We start from the raw sequence: 26,630 nt of genomic DNA, 5'->3' as shown, positions 1-26,630 counted from the left end.
GCTATCCAACGCTTTCCCTACTGTTGCACTCACTGGAGTGGGAATAGTAATTTTTACCCATACGCTATCCAAAGCTTTCCCTACTGTTGCACGGAGTGGGAATAGTAATTTTTACCCAAACGCTATCCAACGCTTTCCCTACTGTCGCACTCTCTGGAGTGGGAATAGTAATTTTTACCCCTACGCCATCCAACGCTTTCCCTACTGTTGCACTCACTGGAGTGGGAATAGTAATTTCTACCCCTACGCTATCCTACGGTAAAAAATAGTGTGTGTTTTTTAAATAATATCATGTGAATATATATATTTATGTTTAAAAAAAATAAAAATTGGTTTTTTTAACTTAAATTAATTATTTTATAATTTTAGGGTTATTTAGGTATTTTTAAGTATGTTTTAGTTAATTATTTTTAATATTTAATTTATTTTACATTACTTTTAAGACATTTAAAACAATTCGACAGTTTGACTAACTATATTATTTTTAAACGATATTTTTGAATTGATATTTTTGTACTTACCTGTTTGTAGATAGGATTTTGATATTTTTGTAGTCGATATTTTGAAGTAGATATATTTTAAATGTCTATATTTTTGTACTCAATATTATGTCAGTGATCCATTGCTACACCCACCTATACTAACTATGCCATGGGCACCACTGAAGAGTTGAGTAGTTACCTAAACAAGATTGGACTGGCCTGGCTACCTGAGGGTCAAAGGGAATTTCTAGGTCAGCCCCTAGCAGAAGACAAGGTTAAAGAAGTCATATTGAATCTCCCAACAGGCAAAGCCACAGGACAAGATGGACTGACAAGTTCCTTTTATAAAGAATTTCCCCCCATTCTAGCACCACACTAACTTGCACAATACCAGGAAGCCTGTAACACATAGCTGTTGCCCCCTACACTCTGAGAAGGACTTATAATCGTCCTCCACAAAATGCCAGAACATTGCAAGTCCTACTAGTTCTATCGCTGATATAAAAGTGGAGGTAAAGATACTACCAAAATGTATCGCTAATAGGCTAATGCCTCACTTACCCAACTTGACACATAATCTGTGCACCATCTTCCCCTACATCACCAACTTAACCCTCAACTTGACTCTGTGGCAGTGCTATAGAACACCATCAAAGTCTTTGGTTTCATTGTATGGGGATATATGTTCATGTTCATGCAACAACTGGGCATGTCTGCAAACTTTATGCAATGGATTTAGCTACTGTACACCAGTCCAACAGCTGGAGTATGAATAAATCGGCATATCTCTGAGCCCGTAAATATCTACAGGGGGTTGAGGCAGTGCTACCACCTCTCCCGATTGCTATTTGTAGCAGCATTGGAATCACTGGCGTGTACCATATGACAGAGCCACAACACATCGGCTCAGCTCTTCACCCAGAGACTACTGGCCATCTCCTTATACCCTGATGACATGGTTTCATACATTAAAACCCCCAAGACCCACTTTGCATCATTAAGTCAGGAATACGTAAAATGTGGGAGGTATTAACTGGGATAAATCTCTGATTTTTCCTCCGACACTGGTCACTGAGCCATGTTACCTAGAGTATCCCCTGAGATGGAGTGCTGTCCCGGTAAAATATCTTATTTTATGGTGAGATTATACGTAGCAGCTACAGCACTGCTGTATTGTGACTCGAGGACAGTGTACACCGATGGTCCAAACTACCACTGTTTACGGCAGATAGCATAGCCGCCATTATGAAAATGGCTACACGGCCTACCTTTCTATATTTCTTTGTAAATATCCCTACACTCCGACCGCAATGCTTCTTCAAGACACTTAAGACATAACTCACTACCCTCACCTGGGTGGATAAACAACCCAGAGTGAGATGGGAGACACTCCCCTATCCTATGTACACAGAGGCGATGGTGCTCCGGGTTTGGAACTCTATTAATTATGTGCCCAAGCTCAGGTTGCACCCTGCTGGTACAGCACAGACTCAAACACTCCACACGACACTGTGGAAGCAGACAGTGTAAGCCTGATCCCATTAAATGGCATTCTGCCCCATCAGGGCATTAGGGTGGACAAAAGATAAACCAAAACAGTGTGTTGCACAGGAGTCGCATGGCTGGGATTACAAGCATGGGCTAATTTTTAAATGGTTTACACACCAGAACTCCCACTATTGTACCCCGCCCATGTCAGCAACCCGCGAGGAATAAACATTAGAGTTACTAGACAAAATGCAACTAGGCTACATGAAAGATAGTTACCCAAGAGGGGGTTCATTAAGCCAGAGGATGTCATTAACCCACAATATCATACCCCGTTACTAACTTTTAGGTGCTTCCACCATCACGCCGCAGATCGAGCTGTGTGGTACCCTAGTTTCAGAATGAGCCCCCATTCTGCCCGTACTGGTGGCCACTGCTCTAAAGAGGCACTCAAGCAGAGTGGCAAATGATGACAGAGAAAGCACTGAGCATAAGGAAGGAGATGTTGAATCCACCGCTGACCCACGTACACTGGGTTCTGGGTTCTGTGATGTGCACAACAAGGCATGCTATCCGCTAATGGTAATGTAGTCATACTACACTTTAAGTACTTGCATCACCTCTATCATACCCTGGTTGGACTGCACCAATATGGACTGGAGGAAAACTCACAAGGTACTTGGTGTGGGGAGGTAGAAGCCAACTTTTTTCACCTGGCCTGGACGTGTCCTTCAGTCTTCCGCTACTGGAAATAAATAACAGACTCACTCCCAAACATGCTAATGGAAATAATACAGAAAAAAAACAGATATGCCTCTTGGTGTCATCAGCGTTGTGGAGGCTGGAAGCAATGGCATTGCTCATGGCAAAAAAAGAGTAACAATGTGCTGGGGTGCACGTAGAGTACCGACGAAGCAATAAGGTTTAATAAATCTTGTCTACTGCAGAGACCAACTATAAATGCATGCAGAGGAACTGCAAGTGATGTCCCGCTCTAAACATATATGGGCCCCTCTAACAACCTATCTACTGATGGTGTGGGAAACAGTTTAAGAGACACTGTGAATGTGCTCAAACTCACAAAATACATTTGCTCCAATGCATCATTGTTGTAATCAATTACTTTGCCTATTACGTGGTAGCTTAAACACTGGTATCAATCTTTTCCATTTCCTAGTATGACTGATTCATGCTGTAGTAAATATTAAACAAGCATTTGCAATGCAATCGGTCTCACCTTTTGGACCTTATATGTATTTAGCTATGCAGCACATTAGCCTCGGTGCTGAAACATCTACTGTTCTTTAACATGGAGGGAAAGTATGCACCAAACTGCAGACACGCCATGTATGGGAACCCATGGAGAGAAATATTGCCTTTCAGCGGGAAATGGTATAGTCCAAAGCTCTGTTTTTAATATAAAATATGGGCATTTGCAGGTCATATCACTGAAAATACAAGGTTTGAAAAAAACATTATTGTCTACGGGTGCTCGTGGTAGACAATTTCTATGGACTGGAATCTGGAGAATGCTAAAGTGATTCTAGTATTTTACTGACCTCTGCTGGTCTATTTCTGTCAAGAAAGTTAAACAGAGTCAGTTGCCAGAAAAATAAAAGAAAAAAAACCCTCAGCAGAAAGCAGTTCTGGTATTTTACTGACCTCTACTGGTCGTTTTCTATCAAGACAGTTAAATAGACGTATTTGAAGTAGCAGAAAGCAATTCTGGTATTCTACAGACCTCCACTGGTCATTTTCTATTAAGACAGTTAAATAAGGCAGTTAAACAGAAAAAAAGTCCCTAAGCAGAAGCATACAAGTCCTAGGGCTAATTTCCAGAGCCCACAAAGTACATATAAGTATATACTAAAGAATATATAAGAGGTCTTGAATGCTCAAATTAAAAATAAAATGGTAATAACGATAGGTATTGTCATTTTATTTTTCCTTTTTGCGCAGTGGGGCAATGCTCCTCCGCCACTGTTAGCATGTACTGTGACCTGCCTGTCCTCTCATTACCATGTGTGTGTGGAGGCCTCGGAACAGGCCATCCTGATCATAACCAATCCAGATTTTGGTCTCATCCTATTTATAGTACTAAACAGATAGATAGCAATGAACGGATAAGTTGGGGGGCAGATAAGCCTGACATCCTGACACAGCATGGTTTCCTGGTCCCTAAAGTTCACATTTCTGGCTGACCACATCAACAGACCTGTCCACACTGACATACACACTTGAATTTATCCTTCACGCCTTCCATTCAACAGGATTGACCCTGCCCTGCCTTAGGAATGCAAACAGCACATCGCTGTTGCAATGCAATTGGTCTTGCGAGTTTGAGCTATTGGCATTGTAAATGACAATGCCTTTTGTTTATGTTTTTGATGTTAAAACATAAATAAAAAACATTGTCATTTACAATACTAATAGCTTCAACTCTCGCAAATGCGAGACCTATTCCATTGCAATAAAGGGCCTTCTCAACCGCTTGTTAGATTGTACATATCGGAAGAAAAGGACCGGCCTGCGATGTCTTCAACCTAGTGATAAATAGTGCAGTGAATAAGATGAGTAAGTGTAAATTACACAGATAAAAAAGTGTGAAGTGAGTAGTAAATATGATCTGAGCTATTAACACTAGGAAAGTGCTCCAACACCTTTTGCTCTGAGATTACACTGTCACGGCTCAGGAGGAAGAGCAAGAGGTGGGCTATTTCCTGCCCGCTCCGTGATTTGAGTGTGCAGTGTGGCATTGCGTAATGTCATTGCTGTCTTTGGCCTAATAAAAAACACTCCAGCTGTAGTAGGGCACTGCCTTCACCTCCTGGTGCAGGGCAGGCTGTGCTTTATTGCGGGCATGGAGGGATGGTCTTGGCTGCAGCTCCGGCCTCGTACAGTGCCCCTGCTATTACTAGTGAGCGGCACTGAAGGTGATGGTATTGGTGGTGGTATTGGTGGTATTGGTGGTGGTGGTATTGATGGTGCTGGTATTGGTGGTGGTATTGGTGGTGGTATTGGTGGTGGCGGTATTGGTATTGGTGGTGGTGTTATTGGCGGTGGTGGTATTGGTGGAGGTGATACGGTGGTGGTATTGGTGGTGGTGGTATTGGTGGTGGTGGTGGTGGTATTGGTGGTGATGATATTGGTGGTGGTAGTATGGGCGATAATGGTGGTATTGGTATTGGTGGTGCTGGTATTGGTGGAGATGGTGGTATTGGTGGTGATGGTGTTGGTGGTGGTATTGCTGGTATTGGCAGCGGTATTGGTGGTGGTAGTGGTACTGCTGGTGGTATTGGTGATTGTATTGGTTGTGGTGGTATTTGTGGTGGTGGTTTTGGAGGTGGTGTTAATGGTATTGGTGGTATTGATGGTTGTATGGTATTGGTGCTGGTGATATTGGTGGTGGTGGTATTGCTGGTGGTGGTATTGGTGGTGGTGGTGGTAGTGGTATTGGTGATATTGGTGGTGGTGGTATTGGTAGTGTTGTGGTGGTATTCGTGGTGGTGGGGATATTGAGGCTATTGGTGCTGGTAGTATTGGTGGAGGTGGTGGTATTGACGGTGGTGTAATAGGTGGTGGTGGTATTTGTTGTTGTGGTATTGGTGGAGGTGATGTTGGTAATGAAATAGACTTTTGAAAACACCCTGTCAGGTGGCTTTAGTACAGATGACATGTAATACAGATGTGCTGTGGTCAGCTTCAGCTCATTAACACTGGATTATGTGCTACCTGGAATTCACATGACTTAATTGATTAATCATTTCTAAGTCCATTTTACTTGGGTGCTTAAAACAGACACAAGATAATGCTGGGTTAAAGTGATTGAAAGCAGGTGCCTGTGTTACTGGGGTGGCCGTGTTGCTTAAAAAAAGTAAGCAGTTTCAGCTGAACCAGTGCATGTCCAGCCTGCAGTAAGAGAAAGTCAATAAAGTAAATAGTGCTTACAGACTAAATAACAGGCCCTGTGTAACAATTGAAGTAAAAGGGCCAGTCGCCGTGGGAGGGTACAAATGAAGAGAAGGCCGTACTAAGGAGGGACTAACAAGCCTCTTATGGGATCTGAAGGCAGCATCTATGAAAGACAATGACACAAGCCAATGAAAAATATGGGAGGAGTGTGGGAGCAGCTTCTCTCCCATATCTACTACAGCAATCTCGCAGAGAGAGCAGCGCATGCACGCTACTGCTAGGCTCGACCTAAAACTGCCCTAACTAGCAGTAAAAATGGAATCAACCTCTTGAGATGACAAAGAATCAAGCCTTCACTAGGGTTATGCCAAAACTCTAGTTGTCTTTATCACCCAGGCTCATGCTTCTGTTCTATGTTTCGACAATATGGTTAGCAAAGAAAATGAACTTTTAATCTGAGAACCTAACCCGACTACCGTCGGTTTAATTTCCCCAGCAGACCCCACCTGTATTGCATACTGTCTTCTCTGATGGAATCAAGACAATGCAGTTTTGGTATTCAACACCACAACCTTCTTCAGCGTGGCAGCTTCGGAACAAAAGTTTAGGCCCTCGAACTTAGAGCAAAAGTTTAGGCCCCACCACTTATTATCCTAAGTGTTAAGCACCAGGCATGCATTGAAGGGAGCTAAGAGCAGTGTACATGTGGAGGAGTTCCCACTCCCTGTCTTCTTTTGGGGCACGAAAACAAGATGTGGTCAAAATGAATAGCTTTTGCTTTTTTTCATAAATATAGCAAATAGATTTGGATTTTAAAAATGTGAAATAGTTTTCTTATTACATCCACACTAATGAATGGGAGCATTACAAATGGAACTCGGTTTGTGAAGATTATTGTAAAAATCTAAGAATGAATTGTATGTATGAAGCTACCTGTATGCAAATTGTTGCTTTGAGTAGAAAAGCTTGCAAGACATAATGCGGCATCACATTTTCTGTCACTTGAGCGTAGCATTTGTTTTTGTGTCTTCAATGTCACCAGCCATGTGTGATGATTGGTAAACATGTTAGTGATACATTTTCTGAAATGTATCTAGAATACAGCTGGTGCTTTGGGATGTTCAGACTTTCTTGCAGTGCAGACTTAGTCAATTTACCACAATAAGAGAGAGAACCTGGTGGACTGTGCCCCACAAACCACCTGAGCATTACATGAGTATGGTGCGTTCTGGGCACTGGTCGGTCATGTAAGACTCCCAGGAGTACTTGTTGATAGTGGATTCCAAACCTCCTTCCACCATGTATAGACAGACTCAATAATACATACTAAGAATATACTTTTATGACTTTTAATAAAATCAAAATCTCATCCTAGTGCATTGAATTTTTATAGATTTACCTATAAAGCAAACATAAAATAGGCAACAATAACAACTAGTACACAGACAAGAACACATTGGAACATTATAATAGTATTTTACAGTTTCCATGTATTTATTCCTTCAACCCCACCCATATTTCCTCTAACTAAGCTAATCTTAGCACCAAAAGCAACCTTTGTGAGTTTCTTACCTTACATGTTCCCCATACTTTAAAGAAAGGGAGAATCTGCAGTCAGGGCAGAGATCTCCACATGGTAAAGTAAATGGAAAGTTCAAAAATATTATTTCACTCATAAATAAATCTTAGACATATTTTTAAGATAAATATTAATGTAAATTAATGTATGTATTTTGTTTAAAAGTAAACAAAAGTAGAACAATTCTACCGCACTACAGAATGTCATTTGAAATAAAACTTTAATTAATGGATTTATATAAAAATAAATGACAATTTTTCTGAAATTAAAATATAGATAGATTCCACCCTGAACAAAAAAGTAGTTTTTTGCATTAATATTTATTAAAAGTGATGTATGTCCATAATCTAAATGTTTCTAATCTATACTACTATTATAAAGAGAGAACAGAAACCTTTTGGCAAGGTAAACTCGGGAACCACAGTGCCAATCCACACACCCAATACATTGTTGTAATCCTCAGGGTGTGCAGATGGACATAGGCTATAGAAAATAAAAAAACGTACATTTAAAAATATAACTTTTAAAAAAAAAGTAGTGCCCTGAAAGTAGCGCCGGCCGCGACGCTGACAGCCACGACGTAGCGCTGGCCGCAACGTACGTGATGACGAGGAGGAGCGGTGGTGAAGTGAGAAGCTTGGGGAGGAGCAGCGGCTCAGGTAAGGCTCTCGGACACAGGACGGGAGGGAGCCGGTGCGGGAGATTGGCCCGGAACAACTGCGTTAAGGCTCAGGGTCTGGGGAAGCATTTCAGGCTTGCGTGCACTCCCGCCCCGGCCCCCGCCCGCCACGACATTGTCCGGGACACAGACAATGTTGTGGCGGGTGGGGGCCGGGGCGGGAGTGCACGCAAGCCTGAAATGCTGCCCCCAGCCCCCTTCTGCCCCGGGCAAACGCTGGGGCAGGCTGCTAGTTATTTTACATAAAATGTAATGTTAAATGATGTCTCAAATTCAAAATGAAATAATAAATATGAACTATTTTACTATTGTATGTGCTATTTCATATATTGTTTAACATTAATATATAATTATTTATATTTGAATTTATTTGAAATGATCTAATGTAATTTAACATTGTTTCCTATGAGGGTTTAAATTCAATTACCTACCTCTATTATTTTCTATGGGAGGGTGTTGAAAATTAAGTGGTTGACAATATGTAGTGCTGGACTTATTACAAAAGTGTTGTACCTGGCCCTCTCTGCAGGGTCACCCCTAAACATTTTGCCTTCACTCCTCCTGTTTTCTGAATTTGTTTCTGCTAGCATTAGGACTCTGTGCACTTTATCATGGCTAAAATGCGTGTTCTCTCTCCCTAAAATGTGGTTACATTAGCCAACCCCAAATCAGCACATTTCATTTACTTAAAAGTCCCTGGTATATGGTATTGCATTGTACCCAGGACGTAAACCTTGCTTTGTAAAGTTATAACTCACCCCTTATGTAGACCCTAGTGGCTCATAGGGGAGGGTGCATTGTATTTAAAAAGTAGGACATATATATTTAAAGGTTTACATGTTGTGGCAGTAAGACATTTCTCCAGCCATTATTCGTTATGGCAAGGTTGGCCTCCCATAACTAACACTGGATTACCTTATTACATTTTATAGGTGATAACTTAAATTTGACAACAGCTAGAAAATAATTCTTTCACTCATTTCCATTGTAATTTAAAAAACTCTTTAATAGTAATTTCAGATTTTAAAATGCTATTTTGAAAATGCCACTTTTAGAAAGATACTGAAAAAAGTGACGCTGATTGCGACCCCAGCTGCAAAGGAAAAAAGTCTTCCATATAAACCAAGTTTTCACTGTAAACAAGGTAATCCATAGTAACCCAATCAAGTTTGACCAATTATAATCATCATCTCAATGAATTTGTAGAATCAATCCGGAGACAGCTAGATTGCATGGAATGCTTTATTCTTGCATTTTCAAACATTTTCTGTAGCCCATCCAAGGTTTAAAATAAACCTGTGCAGGTCAATCATAATTCACAACAAGACTTTCCATATAGCCCAATGCATTTCGAACCAATTAGGTTCTTCCTCAGGGATTGCTGTAAAATATTAAAAACATACGCTTAGCCATCCACTCTAGAACGTACCATGCTCAGTGGGATAGAAACGAAAGATATTATCCCTTTAAACTGCAAAAATCACCACCATTAACCCCTTCCATGCTGCCGTCGGCCATTGGCCGACGGCAGCACTACCTGCCAAGTGCAGCCGTCGGCCAATGGCCGTCGCGGCCCCGCTCGTTTTGCGGAAATGCTGCAAATACGCAAAATCGTGTGCGCATGAAACGGGTTCACCACCCTCACTGTGTACCAACCAATGTAAAAACAACAATAAAATGATTAGAATCTCCTCTCATAAATGAAACTGATTAATGATTGAAGAAAACAAATGTGCCCTAGACAAAATACCCCTACTATGTTCACAACTAAGTTAAAAAACAACCTATCTCATCACGCAAACCAAATTCCCCCATTTACCCTGTGAAAGCCAGATTCGGCATTATGATCTCTTCATATCTCGCCTCGTTCTCAAAAGATCAGTTGCAATGCTCACTCCCTCTCGAGTTGCACTTTAAACTGGTCACACAGGTGTGCTCAATAAAACCACATGACTACCCCATTACTATACTCCTTACAAAAAACCATCACTACTACAAATCCCATGATACATTGCCCCGCTATACAAGAACCCGAAACAGAAAACCTAGTTCCTTACATTCTAAACATAAGTGAAAAAGCCTAAGCGCGCCATTATACATAAAAGCCTGGAGATTGTGTTGCCTGGAAATTATAAAAACCATAACATTAACTAAAACAGTCCTTGAATTGTAGGACGTGCGTAGAGTGATTGAATCTACGCACGAATTATGGCATGAATGTGAGTGGTCTTCAGTGAGACCAATGTGGACACTGCAATGGCCTTCTGACAAGACCTTCCAAGATACAGACCCTGAAGTTCAGCTGCATGGAGATCTACATGTCAACAACCACCCTGCATTTCCTGACAGGACAAAGATCTGATCGTTGATCTGCTCTCTGCGACTAACAATGACAGCGATGCACTCACCCAGCAACATGAAGTTCCAACCAATGACTTGGAGGCCAGCAACCTACTGTCAACGAGCCTCTCTCCAGGACCAGCCTACACCTCATCCTCTGACAACCTCATCAACAAGAGATTCTCGCATGACCAAGACTAAGTTTTGAAGGTAAACTTTCCACCAGGAGGAACCCAGTCTCTGTATACAACCTTCACTGCTTGCGTTTGGCCTCTACTTTTCACTGTGACCCAGTCCATCGCGACCAAAACAGATAACTATAAATGGCACATTTTCTAATACAAATTTAAAAATTCAAATCTCAGATTCTACTTATTAGCGTTTTGCCATTTTTGTTGTAATTTCATTTTTTAAACTTATCTCTGTGTTTCTAAATTGGTTTGGGATTTTTCTCATGTTCTGTTTTCAAAGTATAACTCTTTGAGTGCTACATACATCCTTTACACATTTACTCTAAATTAATGCTGCCTGCTTTTGTGCCTAGCTACCAGAGGGTTAAGCACAGGTTTATTTAATTACTATTTTGTTTTTACCATGACAAAGATTGGGACTAGGTTCTGACCTTCTTGAACCAATATTCCAAAGTCTTGTACTGAGGTAATGCCTTTTTTAGACTATCTTCTTGTAAGTGAATATTTAGAAATATCTCTAACCAGAACTCACATTAACAGACTTTAGACTTCTCATTACCAAAAAGACCAGTCTATGGTCAATTTCTTTAGCCAGTCCGTATTGCAGTCTTTTATCTTGGGCAGATCCTTTAATCCTATAACCTGAAGCTTCCCTTTTCAGAGAAGCATAATACTGCCAGGATCCTATGTGTCAGGTCATTCAAGTTTGGTGGTGTTTGAGTACTATGCCATATACATTTTAAGTAGTGCTCATTATTTCATGTTTTAATGATTATTTAAATGCCATGTTTGACAAGGATCCATGAGTGGAGTGTGTTGGGCACATGCACTAATGATCTTGATAAAAATAGACCTGTTTCTTCACACCTGACAGATCAGCCACTCATCTTCACTTGCCTCTCTGAGTGACAAGCTTCAGTTCCCGTCCTTCCTGCGGACTCTTCCTGTAAACACACTCCAGAACATTGCGCTGGCACGGATTATGGCTCACTTTGGTTGGACGTGGGTTGGGATGATCGTTTCTGATGATGAGCTTGGTTTGCAGGGTGGTCAGCACGTCAAGCAAGAGATTGAGGAGAGTGGCGGCTGTGTGGCCTTTGTGGCAAGAATTCACCTGCGGTACTCCAAGGCGAAGGTCCTCCAAGTTGTTCTACAGATCCAAGAGCATTCAGTCAATGTTGTTATTGTTCACAGCGCAGAAGCTTATGTCAAGGTGTTGCTGGAAACTATGTATTCACACAATGTTACTGGGAAAACTTTGATATTCTCTGCATACTTTGTCATCTCTCCTGCTATATTTGCTGACCATGCATGGAAAATATTGAATGGGACATTGGCACTCACCCTTTATGCAGGCATCATGCCTGGATTTACAGACTTTCTCTACCGCCTTCATCCAGGTGACGTCTTCACCGAGCTCTTATGGGAGCAGATCTTCAGCTGTCAACTGTCATGGGTCAACCGAAGCAACACTACAAATGTAGCCGCAGAGGTAGAGCTATTGGCACCTTGCTCAGGACAGGAAAACTTTGATGCAGCAACCTTACCTTTGTTTGAACTGAATGATATGAGCTACACTTACCACAGTTACACTGCAGTCTACGCCTTTGCTCGTGCTTTGAACACCTTGATGGACTGCAAACCAGGTCAAGGGCCTTTCGTCGATGGATCTTGTGCCAACATCAAGGACTTCCGACCGTGGCAGGTGGGAATGGGCGAAATATTACATTGTTAAGATTAAATTGAGTAATATGATGGAGATACTAACTAAAATCTTTAGTAGCATACTTCAACATGTAGGTGGGCATGTTATTCCAGCACATTTTATGTTTTGATATAAGACAAATGTAAGGGTTCATTAGAAGACCATGATGTGTGCTTCTATGTGGAGCCCAGGGTATGACTGAACTGATATGCAAACAATGCCCAATACTATGTAAAGGACACTTCCAATCAAGACATTGTTTGGTTAAAGACATGCCTCACAATCATGCAAGACAGGGTATTCAGTGCCACCTCAAGCTTCGCACCACAAAAAGTCCTCATTACCAACAATGAAGTAGCAATGCTAGATACAGCGATGCTTTAACAAAATGAACCTGAGCAACTTCTTCCCAAGTTGTCAACAGCGCTGAATTCCAAGCTGCCACAATCATGCCACCATCAACTTGAAAACTCATATCTCTCACAAAACAAGACCATCTGACACTAACTTCCCCTGTGATTCACAAAGCAAGAAAGCTAGAGGTCTACTTGCTGTACAGTCTCCAAAATCAAACACAAAGCCAAAATAAGTATGGCAAATCATTAATTTCTGTCATGATTTTGGAATAATGAAAATTCTAATGATTTTCCATACTTGTTGTGACTTTGTGTACCAGCTTCCCCTTAGACCCAAAGTGAAACCTCTCATGTTAAAACAGGAGTTAAGAATCATCATCCATATACTCACTCTCTTTCACCTCAATATAGGCAACAATACACAGTCTGGTGACCAAGACACTACTTAAACATATAAAGGACTATTCTGCATGAAAGAATGAATAACAATTCCGATACTATGAGAAATCCACTGGCTCTCCGCCCCACCTTACACTAAATACTAGGTTTAGCCTACATCCCATCAACAATGGAAACCCACTAAAGGCAGCCAGGATAATCCTGCGTCAACAGGAGAAAATACAAGGCCCGCAACAGTAGCATCTCCAGTCTTGAGTCCAAAATCTGAAGAGAAGAAATTACCATTTGACTGGCCTTATCCGGTTACAAACTATGAATTTGGAACAGCATTCCAACTAAGAGTCAAACAGTAAAACCTCTTTTATTCCCCAGAAAACAACTCAGACCATGCACTTTAAGCAGCATCTATCCGATAAATAACCTCCTGGCTATAAAATTAGGAAGAAGGACTGATATTCCCTGCCTGCTCTCCTCTTGACCCTACTAATTTCATTCTACCTGCTACTTTTCATGTGCATTTTCTCCTGCAAAGTCTCTATCTCTTCTTGTCCTTTTCTCAATATCACGCACTCCTGTGTTCCTGCCCCGCCCCAGAGTCTAGATGTGTGTTTTCCCTTTGTTTGGATCAGAACAAGCTTACTGCTAGAACCTAGGACCATGGGGCCACATAAACACACACAAACATGATGCTAGCTGCAGGTTCCAATGGTGAAAAGGACATGGCCCCTGGAAGTGAAATGGGGGTCCACTAAAGGGATAAGTTAGAAGGAAAGTGGGCCACCACTTAACAGTACAAAATGGAACTAACCCACACTCACCCATCCAGGGCGCTCCATTATTTGGAATGGGAAACCAGAAATTGAGTTTTTGTTATACATTTTCCCAAACAGCATGAGAAAAGCAATTGTTCTTTGCCCATCTTTCATCTGGTCCGGATCAGTCCCAAAGTGGAGGTGGTGAGACCCCTGAGGGCTCCCCTGAGTCCAGATGACCATGGATAGGATCTGGCAGAATACCACAGACATCTTAGTTTGAGTCCAGAGCCTCTCCTATGAGCTGGTCAACAGCAGGGTTAATGCATGTTTTACCATTCACTAATGGATTTCTATATCAAAAATAAACTTGTGTATGAATAATTACAATCGCTACAAATTTAGAACAAAATCAAGATTGTAATCATCATAAACGTTTTACTTCAGTAAAAAGGCAATTTTGTTTACAGAGTTGACGGATCCCGGCCTATGTTAAATAGAAATGTCATTAGCACAGGCCCGCCACCTGGATTATAGAGATTTAAAAAATGGAAATAAATCACCATAACTATTCGGTTTTGGGTCTCTTTACAGGGAGTAAATAGATGTTCATAAATCACACACCCTTTACCAGCATGACTCCTGCCATTTTACTTAACCCAAATTTAATATCGGCATTAAAAAAAAGGAGAGTGAAAGTCCTTACGAGTACCATGAACCCTCCTATTGTGAAATATAACCCTGTACCAGTCCCCACTATTGGCTGATCATATTGCTATTATAATATGTCACCTTTGTGCGGATAGGCAGAGCACTAGGTGTCCTTGAACCCAAGAGCCCACCCTATGAGCTGGAAGTTATTATTGGTGCTTGAACAGGGCTCCCCTCCACCCAGGAACTCCCCCGCTCAGGGCTCCCCTACCACCCAGGGCTCCCCTCCCACCCAGGGCTCCCCTCCCACCCACAGTTCCCACCCAGGGCTCCCCTCCCCTCAGAGCTCCTCTTCTACCCTGGCTCCCCAATCACCCAGATCTCCCCTCCCACTCAGGGCTCCTCTACCACCCAGGGCTCCTGTCCCACCCAAGGTCCCCTCCCACCCACAGTTCCCACCCAGGGCTCCCCTCCCCTCAGAGCTCCTCTTCTACCCTGGCTCCCCAATCACCCAGATCTCCCCTCCCACTCAGGGCTCCTCTACCACCCAGGGCTCCCCTCCCACCCAGGGCTCCCCTCCCACCCACAGTTTCCACCCAGGGCTCCCCTCCCCTCGGAGCTCCTCTTCTACCCTGGCTCCCCAATCACCCAGATCTCCCCTCCCACTCAGGGCTCCTCTACCACCCAGGGCTCCTGTCCCACCCATGCTCCCCTCCCACCCACAGTTCCCACCCAGGGCTCCCCTCCCCTCGGAGCTCCTCTTCTACCCTGGCTCCCCAATCACCCAGATCTCCCCTCCCACTCAGGGCTCCTCTACCACCCAGGGCTCCTGTCCCACCCATGCTCCCCTCCCACCCACAGTTTCCACCCAGGGCTCCTCTCCCCTTGGAGCTCCTCTTCTACCCTGGCTCCCCAATCACCCAGATCTCCCCTCCCACCCAGGGCTCCTTTCCTACCTAGGGCTCACTTCCCACCCAGGGCTCCCCTCCCCCAGAGCTCCTCTCCTACACGGGCTCTCATCCAGGTCTCCCCTCCCACCCAGGCTACCCTCCCACCCAATTTTACCCTCCCTCCCAGGGCTCCTCTCCCACCCAGGGCTCCTCTTCCACCCAGGTCTCACTTCCCACCCAGGGCTCCCCACCCCAGAGCTCCTCTCCTACACGGGCTCTCATCCAGGTCTCCCCTCCCACCCAGGCTACCCTCCCACCCAATGCTACCCTCCCACCCAGGAATCCTCTTCCACCCTGCAGGGAACAGATTAACGTGATGGACACAGCTGTGGGGGGCAGGCAGAAGCTTTACAAAGGAAAGCCTTACAAGTGAATTCAGTCATTTCTAGTAACTTGCCTCGTTTTGTATCATTTTCTAGCTACTTCATTACCTGAGAAATATCACATTTAAAGATCGGAATGGGGAAGAAATCTTTATTGATGTAAATGGAGACGCTCAGACCTCTTTCAATATCCTAAACATTCAAATATCCCAAAGTGGTGATTTCCAACTTGTAAAGGTTGGAAAAATTGACACTACAGCTCCAGAAGGCAAAGAGATCACCGTCAACATGGGCGCCATCTTGTGGAGCCTTGGAAGTGGGGTAAGCCTTACACCGACGAACAAGCTTTTCCATCAGCTGTCACGGTCGTTGTCACTGCTGCTTAGTCTTTCTTCTCTCTCTATTCTTGATATCTCACGTCATTAAAACTCCAGTGTTGAGAATTTCTGTCTGTGATACTTTCTGAGATGTTGAGATTGCTCAACACTCATGGCTGGGTTAACAGCTATTAATGCAAGCTCTTATGGAAGACGCCCAAATGAACTTGGTGAAGAAAGTGTTTAAATGTTTACACTGCCACCACCCACCATACATTCAGTTGCAATCAAGTCCCATAATGGTAAGAGTGGATCAAAAGATGACCTCACCACACCCAGTCACCTATAGAGTATTTTACAAATAAAACCTGGATCAGATCTTAAATCCAGAATCAGACACAACTTCCCATTGCAGCAACTGTGTAAATGGACAGTGGGTATGGCCTTACCTAATGTGAAGTACAATTAACAGGAGTATGACCCATATACCTAATTAGGACTGGGTAAGGAAGGTACAATCAAAAACAATGTCCCAATAGGTAAAAATAAACAGTCAATTAAGTATGCATGCACATCGCATTGCTGAAAGGGAAGAAGGAGAACACTCTTTAAATTTAAGACAGGATGGTCAATCAACTTATTTTATGATATACGTTTATGGTCAGTAATATACAGTAATTAAGCAGCACTGCATAAATTCAATTAAGTGACAACCATATAAAACTTGGTGCTTTACAAAAGTGACTGTCGTGAAAGTGGCGACGCAAGTGAGGGAGTGGACAGCATGGACGGCGCACTGTGAACAAGGTGCAAGTTATCTACAGTGGGTGGCTCAGATCATGTGACAAAGTGATATCACAGATTACAGATTTTTACATTATTTGAACCACATTAGTAAAGTACGCCTATTAATAAGCTGTAAAGCCGACGGCGTTTGATCCACGTTAGTAAGGATCGTCATCAGGACTTGGTTGTCTGACTTGGGGCGTGCTGGGAAGGAACTTGGTATAGGTGCGATCAAGAGCGATCGTCAGGAATGAATTTGAAGCCTGCGCAGGGGCAAGGCACGGGAGGGCTGGGCGGTCTTCTCCAATCTGCCGAATTTCTGGTGAACGCTGGCGTTCGTGCTGAATAGTGATTTACTTCCCTAAAAGTAAATCACTATTCAGCACGAACGTCAGTGTTCACCAGACCTTAGGATTCAGTCCGGTCCCGGCACGCAGATTTTAAGGACACGTGCAGAAATTCGGCGGATTGCAGATTGCATAACTGTATATTACTGACCATGAACGTATATCATAAAATAAGATGATTGACCATCTTGTCTTAAATTTAAAGAGTGTTCTCCTTCTTCCCTCTCAGCAATGCGATGTGCATGCATACTTAATTGACTGTTTATTTTTACCTATTGGGACATTGTTTTTGATTGTACCTTACCTAATGTGAAGGCTTATCTATTGGAAATGTGAATGTATACTAATATATAGTAGAATCTGACAGGTATATTATGCCCGCCCACAACACCAAGCATGTTGTCTTTCTTACGCACGTGGCAACATAGGGTGAATAAATAGTAATGACAAGTTTATATTTACGCATATTAATTTTGTGTTTTAGTACATAGCAATATTGTGGTACTATTAACACTGGGAGGATTTGATACTGTTTGTACTGAACAAGACCATGACGAGTGGAGGCAGAACAACGTAGAAGATCCTAAATTACATCTTGCAACCCACATTTTATCACAGGGCAAGGGCAGATGTCAGACACCAATGGAGAGACACACAGACTTATGCAAGAGGTGCTGCACACTTCTTGCATAGCAGCAAGGATGCTGATGCCACAGTGGCCATGCACCAAAGGATGGAGATACAGAGGCTGATGCCAGAGTTGTTACAAAACAAGGGTGGAGACAAGGAAGCTCATGCCAGAGTTGGCGCAAGCCAAGAGCGAAGACACAGAAGCTGATGCCAGAGTTGTCACAAACCAAGGGTGGAGATGCAGGGGCTGACCCCAGAATTGCTTTGCACCAATAGATGGAGACACAGAGGCTGTAGCCAGAGATAGGGAAAGAGGCACAGGGTCTGATTGCAAAGTAGCAGTGCACCAAGAGATGGACATACAGTGGCTGTTTCCAGATTTTCACAATCTAAGGTTTGAGACCCAGGGGCTAATACAAGGGTTGCAGCAAAACAAGATATGGAGACACATGAACATGTGTAAGAGGTACTGCTCACCAAGTGACATAGTAAAGATGCTGGGAACCAGGGAATGGAAACACAGAGACGTTGCCAAGAACCAAGGGATGGAGACAGGTTCTAATAGCAGATATGCTGCACACCAAGGGTAGAGACCACAGGCTGATGCCACAGTTGCTGCAAACCAAGGGATGGAGACACAAAGGCTAATTGTTGTGAACCAAGAGTGGAGACAGAGGGACTGATGCCAGAGTCGCAGTGCACCAATGGTGGAGACCCTTGGGGTATCGCAAGGGTTGTTGCTAACCTAGGATGAAGACACAGGGGCTGATGCCATGGTTGCAGAGCACCAAGGGATGGAGACACAGCCACTGGTGTAAGAGTTGCTGAGCACCAAGGGATGGAGGCATGCAGGCAGATGAAAAAGTTGCTGAGCATCAAGGGGCGAAAACTGTGAGGCTGATGCAAGATTTGCCATGAACTAAAGGATAGAGAAAGAGGATCTAATGCCAGAGTTGCCAAACGCATCAAGGGATGAAGACACAGGGGCTGGTGCAAGTGATACATATATATCTGTAAGATGTGGAATTATGGCTATAAATGCATACCTTCCTTGGTGCTATCACCATCTCAATATTTTGACTTTTGACATTTTGATCACGATATTGAAGCCTTTCGATATTCTTTCCACGAAATTCCAGAACACAACCAAACTGTTTAGTGCCCAAAGGCATGAAGTAACAATGGTTACCGGAGGGCAAGCAATAACAATGGTTACCCGAGTTTATGCAGTAACAATGGTTACCTGAAGTCATGCAACAATGATGGTTACAAGAGGTCATGCAGTACAAATGGTTACCCAAGGTCATGCAGTAACAATGATTACACGAGATCATGCATTACCAATGGATACCCAAAGTCATCAGTACCAATGGTTACCTGAAGTCATCAATATCAATTGTCACCCGAGGTCATGCAGTACCATTGGTTGCATCAGGTCATGCAGTACCATGCAGTTCTTCCTCATCCTCTCCTGCCTGAACCCTTCACCGCAAGTGGGGGTGATCATTGATTCATGCAAGTGGGGGAAGGTGATGAGAGAGAGAAAGAGAGAGGAATTCAAACTGTCTTTGTTACTTAAGTATGTTTTTGTCGCTTGAAAGACTGGTTTGTCACATGATGGATCTTTCAGGGTTACTAAAGCTAGATCAAAACAAGACACTGATTACATCTCTTGTATAAAAAGATTGATTTAGATCAGCAGCATTTGAGCACACTTAACTTTGAGTCAGGACTTTGAGTGGAAGGCACTGGGCTATTCTCTCTATGATAAAACATAACTCAAGATAAATTCACTATGTGAGCCAATCCTGTATAAATAGAACAAAACACATGCGTAAAAAACGACGATTAGCATATTTACTCAAAAAACACTTTACCAGAGGCCCCTTAAAAGGTGGGAACCCTGATCAATTGGCCATGCCTTAAAACGTGTCTGTGGAGGGAGGTTGTCAAGCGTGTGCAAGCATGATACTTGTTCGAATGTAGAAACATATTTCCTTTTTTTTCTGAACATGAATAAACACTATATGATAACTGCAGCCCTGAATAGCTGGTTCCAGGTTATAGGCAGAACTGACTATGCAGTGGTGCTGAGGACAGAGAGTAGCTGATGCCATCAGATGCTTCTGGTTCTACAAAGGTCCATAAACATCAACACCGCATGCCACAATTGGTGAGGCTTAAAAAGCTAGGCGAGTCCAACATGACTGACAATTCACAAACGATTTATGGGGAATTGCTACAAATCTAGTGCTATCTCTCAGGAACTTCCAGGAATCATGTGTGAACATCGAAACTTTATGACAATTACATTTGCGGTTCTGCACCACTACATCTTTGAAGAACCAAGAAAGGTCTGGAAACTCAAATCTTATCACCTAGGATCACCCAGAGGCTGTTAATGAAGATTCCATGGGAAAGATGTGTAAAGGCACGGGTTTAGAGGTTGAGGTGGTTGCAAGAGTCATGGTTTTGGCAACGATGTAGCAGAGATATGTGGCTAATCTGACAGACTGGGCTCATGACAATGATCAACATACAGTTTCTCACCAACCTATTTTCCAAATTCAAGTCTTTCAAAATATTTTAACCTTACACCTAACAGTCAAAACAGCCATTGTTAAGGCATGTCTGGAGCCTGAAAATTGTTTGATTGTCTTACAGACGATTTCTCCACCATGCTTCACGAGGTTCCCCTCCAAAATAATCTAGGTAAACACACACTCATAATCTTCACTATTCCAATGTTCTATTCTATCCTCATAATTTACAGGAATATGCATGTACGATGAACAATAAACGAGGTACATTTGTTAGACCCACAATATACTCTAGCCAATCATTGTACATCCCACTACCAGTCTAATACATCCTTCTTATCACTTAGTGCCTGGTTTCTGTGCCACTCAATGCCCTAGAAGCAAAGGCCATACCCATGTCATACCCACTGAAATCCCCCGTGAAGATGAATTCTCCATTATGATGCTTCTATTATGAGTTTGAAACACTCCTAACAGTTGTCCTTGATAATATCAGACTTCACTTGTCCAAAAGCAAACCCACTCCTCACTTTTCACTCAAAATAAATTTCTCATTCTTCAGTAGTGGCAAAATAATGCACAACTCAGTAATTCAGTTTGATATGTCTAGGGAAGTATCTCAGTTGATCCTAGTGTTCATCCAAATGGGGCTTTTTAATAGATTCATTTTGGTTCGACCCATCTGTGGAGAAATGATGCCTCAAGCAGTCCTCTTCTTCTCTCTCAGTGTCTTTTCACCATACATAATATTTTGAGCACCTCCCTTAGTCACATCATATGACTATGTACACAAAATGTCATGTTGAGCAAAGACTATACCTCTAATTCCCTTAATTAGATTATTCATCTCTTTCAGAAACACAGCAGATGCTGATGGTAAGAAAAATTGTATTAGCTCAAAATGGTTGACATCCTGTTATACCCAATGTCAGGTGTAGTAAACCCTTCTGAAGTTTGATCTGATGGTACATCACAGACATTCACAGCATTGTAAACACCCTAGCACCCCTCAAGGCCATCCAGCATTTCTGCCATGTTTTGGGAGCGCATGGCATCCCATCCAGACACTGTTGTTTCGGTTATGCAAGTTCACACACATTCTCAGCATGCCATTGACCTTGCACACCAGAACAATGAGCACCAGCTATTTTAAACGTTCAATCTCCCCATTAATTCCTAACATACATAACTTTTCAAATTCCTTCATGAGTTCTCCCATCAGCCAAAATAAAACCATCCAGTCCTTGTGAACACAGAGCATGCATGTTTCTTTAATATAATCTTGTGCTGGAGCCATTTTAGTTTTTCCAGTTTTTCATTGAAAACGTGTGGGAACTTTTTTCTCCCACCATGGAGCTATTGCTAGCTTTGGTACTTTTTTCATAATTAATGCCACTTCCATGAGATACCTTCCTCAGTAGAAACTACTCGGTACCGCAATCCTATTACATCATTAGTATATACTCACATGCGCACTGCTCAAGAGCGCCAAAACCCTACAGAACCACCTACTGAGTAGGTTCAATAGGCTTAACAGGGGGCTGCCCAAGTCGCAGTAATTTCAAAAACAACGTAGCACATGATGAATTCGGACAAGAAGCTGAGGAACTCTTCAGTAACTCTCAGTAAGAGTTTGACTACAGAGCTAGCAACCAAGAGTGAAAACCCACTTACTAGTGAAAGTCTCAAAAGTAATTCATTAGATTGAAAAGACTTTAGATTAGAAAGAATTCCTAGGGGCCTCAGGTCGCAAATTATCCCCACCTATGACGACCTTGAGGATGACTGACTAGTAGCTTGAGCGAGGGAATTGACAGAAAACTCAAATAAACTGATGGACATACTGATTGAGAATTCTCAAAGGAAGGTCTCCAAATTGTTGGGAGAGATTTACCCCATGGAGACAGAGGTTAAAGATCTGACTCTACCGGAGGCAACCAAAAAGAATTATGCAATTCTTGAGGGCGTACTATTGATACACCAGCATGAGGTAAACAAAGAAAAGCTAAGAAATTAAAAAGGGACGAAAATGAATACAACATGGCAGGGTCTTTACCTTTGCCAAGAAATATGACCATTTAATCCTTTAATCCTTAAACAACAGACAGAGACTAAAGAACCAGCTGCATCGATCAGTTCCAGTTCTATTTCACTGGACACGCCGAGGACCAGAGAGAGTGAACGGGAGGCAAAGATAACTCTTTTTTAAGGGAGGTTTTAAGGATAAAGAAGGGGAACCGGGAGCAAAACCGATGCATTAACCACCACAGGCGGACAAGGTAGGGAAAGAGAGTGGGTTTGGCAGGAAGACAGAATGAGAACCAGATTTTGTAACAAAAAAAAATAAAGGACCCCACAGGTATCAACCATACTGATAAACCAATTAGCCTGGCAGCAACAACATTACTACAAAAGGGTCTAAGGGCCAGGTGTATCAATGCTTTTTGCGATCGCAAACGGGCTGATTCATAGAATCGGCCCATTTGCGATCGCAAAAATGCATTTTGCAATGTATCAAACATTTTTATGTCGCAATATGGGGAATCGCATTTATCTTTGATAACCTCAATTGCAAATGCAGTTAGAAGATCACAATTTGCGATTCCCTAAATGCAATTCTTGGGGCCATCGCAAATTGCGTTTTAGCATTAAGGAATCACAAATTACCACCAACTTCTAGTTGGTGATAATTTGCAAACTCCTAGAAAAATTCACTTCTTAGCATTTTCTAAGTGCCATGTGGCGTACATACATGCCCTTAGGGCATGTATATGCGCCACATGTGCACAGATGCATATTTTAGGGGTGCAACAGGGTGTCCTTTTGGCACCCTTGAAATTGCATGCACAATTATCGAGTACCTATAGGGTGCTTACAAATTGCGCATGCAATTCCCATTCATTCCTATGGGCCTCTAGGCACATAGAAATGAATGGAAAGCCATTCCTTATTTGCAACTCGCAATTTGTGACTCGCGATTAAGAAATGCGTAGAGATCGCAAAATATTTGCAGTAACTTACATATATTGCATTTTATGAGTCTATGATAGCGAATCGATAAATTCTGCCATTCTAGACTCGCAAAATACAATTGGGATACATCAGGCCCTTTGTTTCTGCCCTGTGGATAGGGGTGACATATGCAAGGCTATGGTTGACTTGTTTAAATGTGTGAGATGCCTTAAACTCAAAAAGCACTTTACACTGTTCCCATGTGTCAATAAAGACAAAATCACACTGCAAAATGATTTTCCATTTGATAATTCGACTATTCAGGATGTATTGGGCACTAAGTATTATTGTCAGTCTCTGAATGTGAGGGGAATCCAGTGACAATTGATAGACCTCTTTATGATCTTGATGTTCAAACAGACTTGAATATGAACAGTGGACTTAAGGCCAAATCGAGATGGACTCTCCCAATGCTGGTTGGCAATAACATTGATATCTTTTATAAATTTGTTATGTCAGAATTGGACAAATCTGTTGACTCATGACACTCACATCTTAGGTGGATAGACAACCTTACCCTGACAGAAAGGGTAGCACTAAGAAAATTAATGGTAGATGACAGCATTTCAATATGGAAGGCTAACAAGGGTGGTAATGTGGTGCTTCTGAACCAGTTCCATTATTACAGGGAGATTATCTCACAACTTAGTGACATGGAATGCTATGAGAAACTACCCTTGAATCCCATCTGGACATTGACTAATCTCCTTAACCAAAATTTTAAAGGTTGGCACGATCTATGCCTCTTAGACTTTAATGAGTACACCTACCTTAGAGAACAGCATCCTAGACACCCATGACAATATACACTACCTAAGGAGCATAAGAATCTCTCTTTTCCACCAGGCAGGCCTATAGTGTCTGGAATTGGTGGATCCACTGAGAAATTATCCGAGTATGTGGATATATTTCTCCAGCCGCTGGTAGTCAATGTACCATCTTATATCAGATACACGAAACACATACTTGGCACGCTGACTGACATCACTTGGGATGATACTATGACACTAGTCACTCCGGATGTTACTGCTCTATGTACGAGTATCCAACATGACTTCGCTTACAGGCATTAAGACATACACTTAACTCTCGCCTGGGCTAGCCACTGGGAACATACAGGCATGTTCCTGGAAATGACAAATAATTCTGGAGAGCAATGTGTTCCTTTTCAAAGGGACACGGTAAAGACAGATACGTGGAGTAGCTAAGGGCTCTAAATTTTCCCCTTCATACGCCAATCTGGTGGTTGGAGCAGAATTGGAAATGGGGCACCAAAGGCAGTCATTGGATGATTCACTTCTTGTTTGGGGCTGGTACATAGACGACTGCCTCCTTATTTGGACAGGGAACACTGAGAAATTGACGGAATTTTTGACACACCTCAATAGTAATGACGCCATCATCAGGTTCACCCACCATCAAAGCAAGAACTCCATCACTTTTTTAGAAGTGAAACTCCCTGTCTCCAATAACAAAATTGGAAGCAGGCTTCACAGGAAGACCACAGCGTACAATAGTGTGTTACATGCCACCAGCATGTACCCGAGACACCAGATTATTGCGATCCCCTACGTGTGATTTGTACGTGCACACTCCCTCCCCCTGTCCAGTCAACCCTCGAGCACTTCCCTCCCCTGGACCTTGACACTCTCGGTAAAATGGCACGGCAAGTCAAATCGGGTTCCCCACGCGACCCAGCCCCACCAGAAGTTCTGATGCAAGCACACGAAGCCACCTTGCCTGTCATCCTTGAACTCCTTAACACATCTATAGCCTCAGGTGTTGTTCCTACAGCATGGAAACAAGCCATGGTGCGGGCGCTGCTAAAAAAACCAAACTTGAATCCCGACGATTATTCCAACTATCGTCCCATCTCTCTCCTCCCTTAGGCTGGCAAGGTGTTGGAAAAATATATAAACGTCCAACTGGTCAAGTTTATTGAAAATCATTCCCTACTGGATACATCCCAGACAGGCTTCAGGCCTAAACACGGCACAGAAACTGCCTTATTAGCGGTCGCCGAGGAATCTCGAAGGGCGCTGGATCAGGGAGGACCAGTGGCAGTGATCCTCCTTGATCTAAGCGCCGCTTTCGATACGGTCAGCTATGCCACCCTGCTGAATCGTCTCCGGGACATCGGAGTCTCTGGCAATGCTCTAAGGTGGCTCGGCTCCTTCCTGTCCGACAGATCATTTCAGATCTTCGATGGCGACACAATATCAACCAGCAAGCCCCTCAGCTGCGGAGTACCACAGGGCTCCTCCCTGAGCCCTGTGTTATTCAATGTTTACATAAAACCACTGGCTGGAATCGTCGAACCGTACGGCATCAAAATTGTGTCGTACGCCGACGACACTCAGCTAGTGGTGTCATTGGCTCAAAAGAACATCAGTCACCCCCAAGGAGGCCTGCTGAGTTGCCTAGAGGACATAAAGGAGTGGATGACCAGCTCCTCCCTCAAATTAAATGGAGATAAAACAGAGCTCTTGCTTTTAGGCCCAGCCTCGCCAACATCTTTTATCTCCTTATGGCCCCAAGCCCTGGGCACTCCTCCCACCCCCAAGGAAAGCGTCAAGAGCCTAGGAGTGTGGCTGGATAGCAAGCTGTCCTTCTCCACCCAGGCTACCAAACTGTCCACCACCTGCTTCGGTATCCTTAAAATCCTAAGGAAGGTCCTTCCACTTCTGCCCTCAGAAGCTAAGAAAGTGGCAGTCCAAGGCCTCATCCAGTCCCGCCTTGACACAAACAACGCTCTATACGTGGGGGCTCCCGAGTTGACCCTCCGGAAACTCCAGATAGTGCAAAACTGCGCAGCACGCACCCTGTTAAAGATTCCCCGAGCTCAGTCAGCCAGATCTGCACTGAAAAGTCTTCACTGGCTGCCAGTTAGACACAGGGTGTCATTCAAGGCGTTGTGCATCGCACACCGGGCATTCTGGAAAACAGGACCTGCTATTAACAGCAAGCTCGTCATCCCCTACCACCCAAACAGGAATCTCCGCTCCTCTGAGGCTCTCCTGGCAGTGGTTCCTCGTGTAAAGAGAGCCAGATCCGGGGGTAGGCAGTTCTCAGTGAATGCCGCTAAACTTTGGAACACCCTCCCCCTCTCACTCCGCTCCAACCCGGACCTGCTGTCATTCCGCAAAAAACTGAAGACTTTACTATTCACCCAAGCCTCCGAGCTCTAATGT

General features: G+C 43.2%; 1 protein-coding gene across 1 annotated transcript in view; it reads left to right on the top strand.

The window, feature by feature from the left end:
* The first annotated feature begins 11,683 nt into the window (after nt 1-11,683).
* The window catches only part of LOC147693331 (extracellular calcium-sensing receptor-like), a 93,147-nt gene continuing 78,200 nt past the window's right edge, over nt 11,684-26,630 (top strand). The window contains exons 1-2 of the mRNA XM_086935935.1: nt 11,684-12,376; nt 15,904-16,128. Of these exons, the coding sequence (XP_086792061.1) occupies nt 11,684-12,376; nt 15,904-16,128 (918 nt within the window). The remainder of the gene's footprint in view (nt 12,377-15,903; nt 16,129-26,630) is intronic.

This window comes from Lissotriton vulgaris, chromosome 8, assembly GCF_964263255.1.
Source record: "Lissotriton vulgaris chromosome 8, aLisVul1.2, whole genome shotgun sequence".
Taxonomy (NCBI): Eukaryota; Metazoa; Chordata; class Amphibia; order Caudata; family Salamandridae; genus Lissotriton; species Lissotriton vulgaris.
This window is presented reverse-complemented; position numbering and strand designations above follow the sequence as displayed.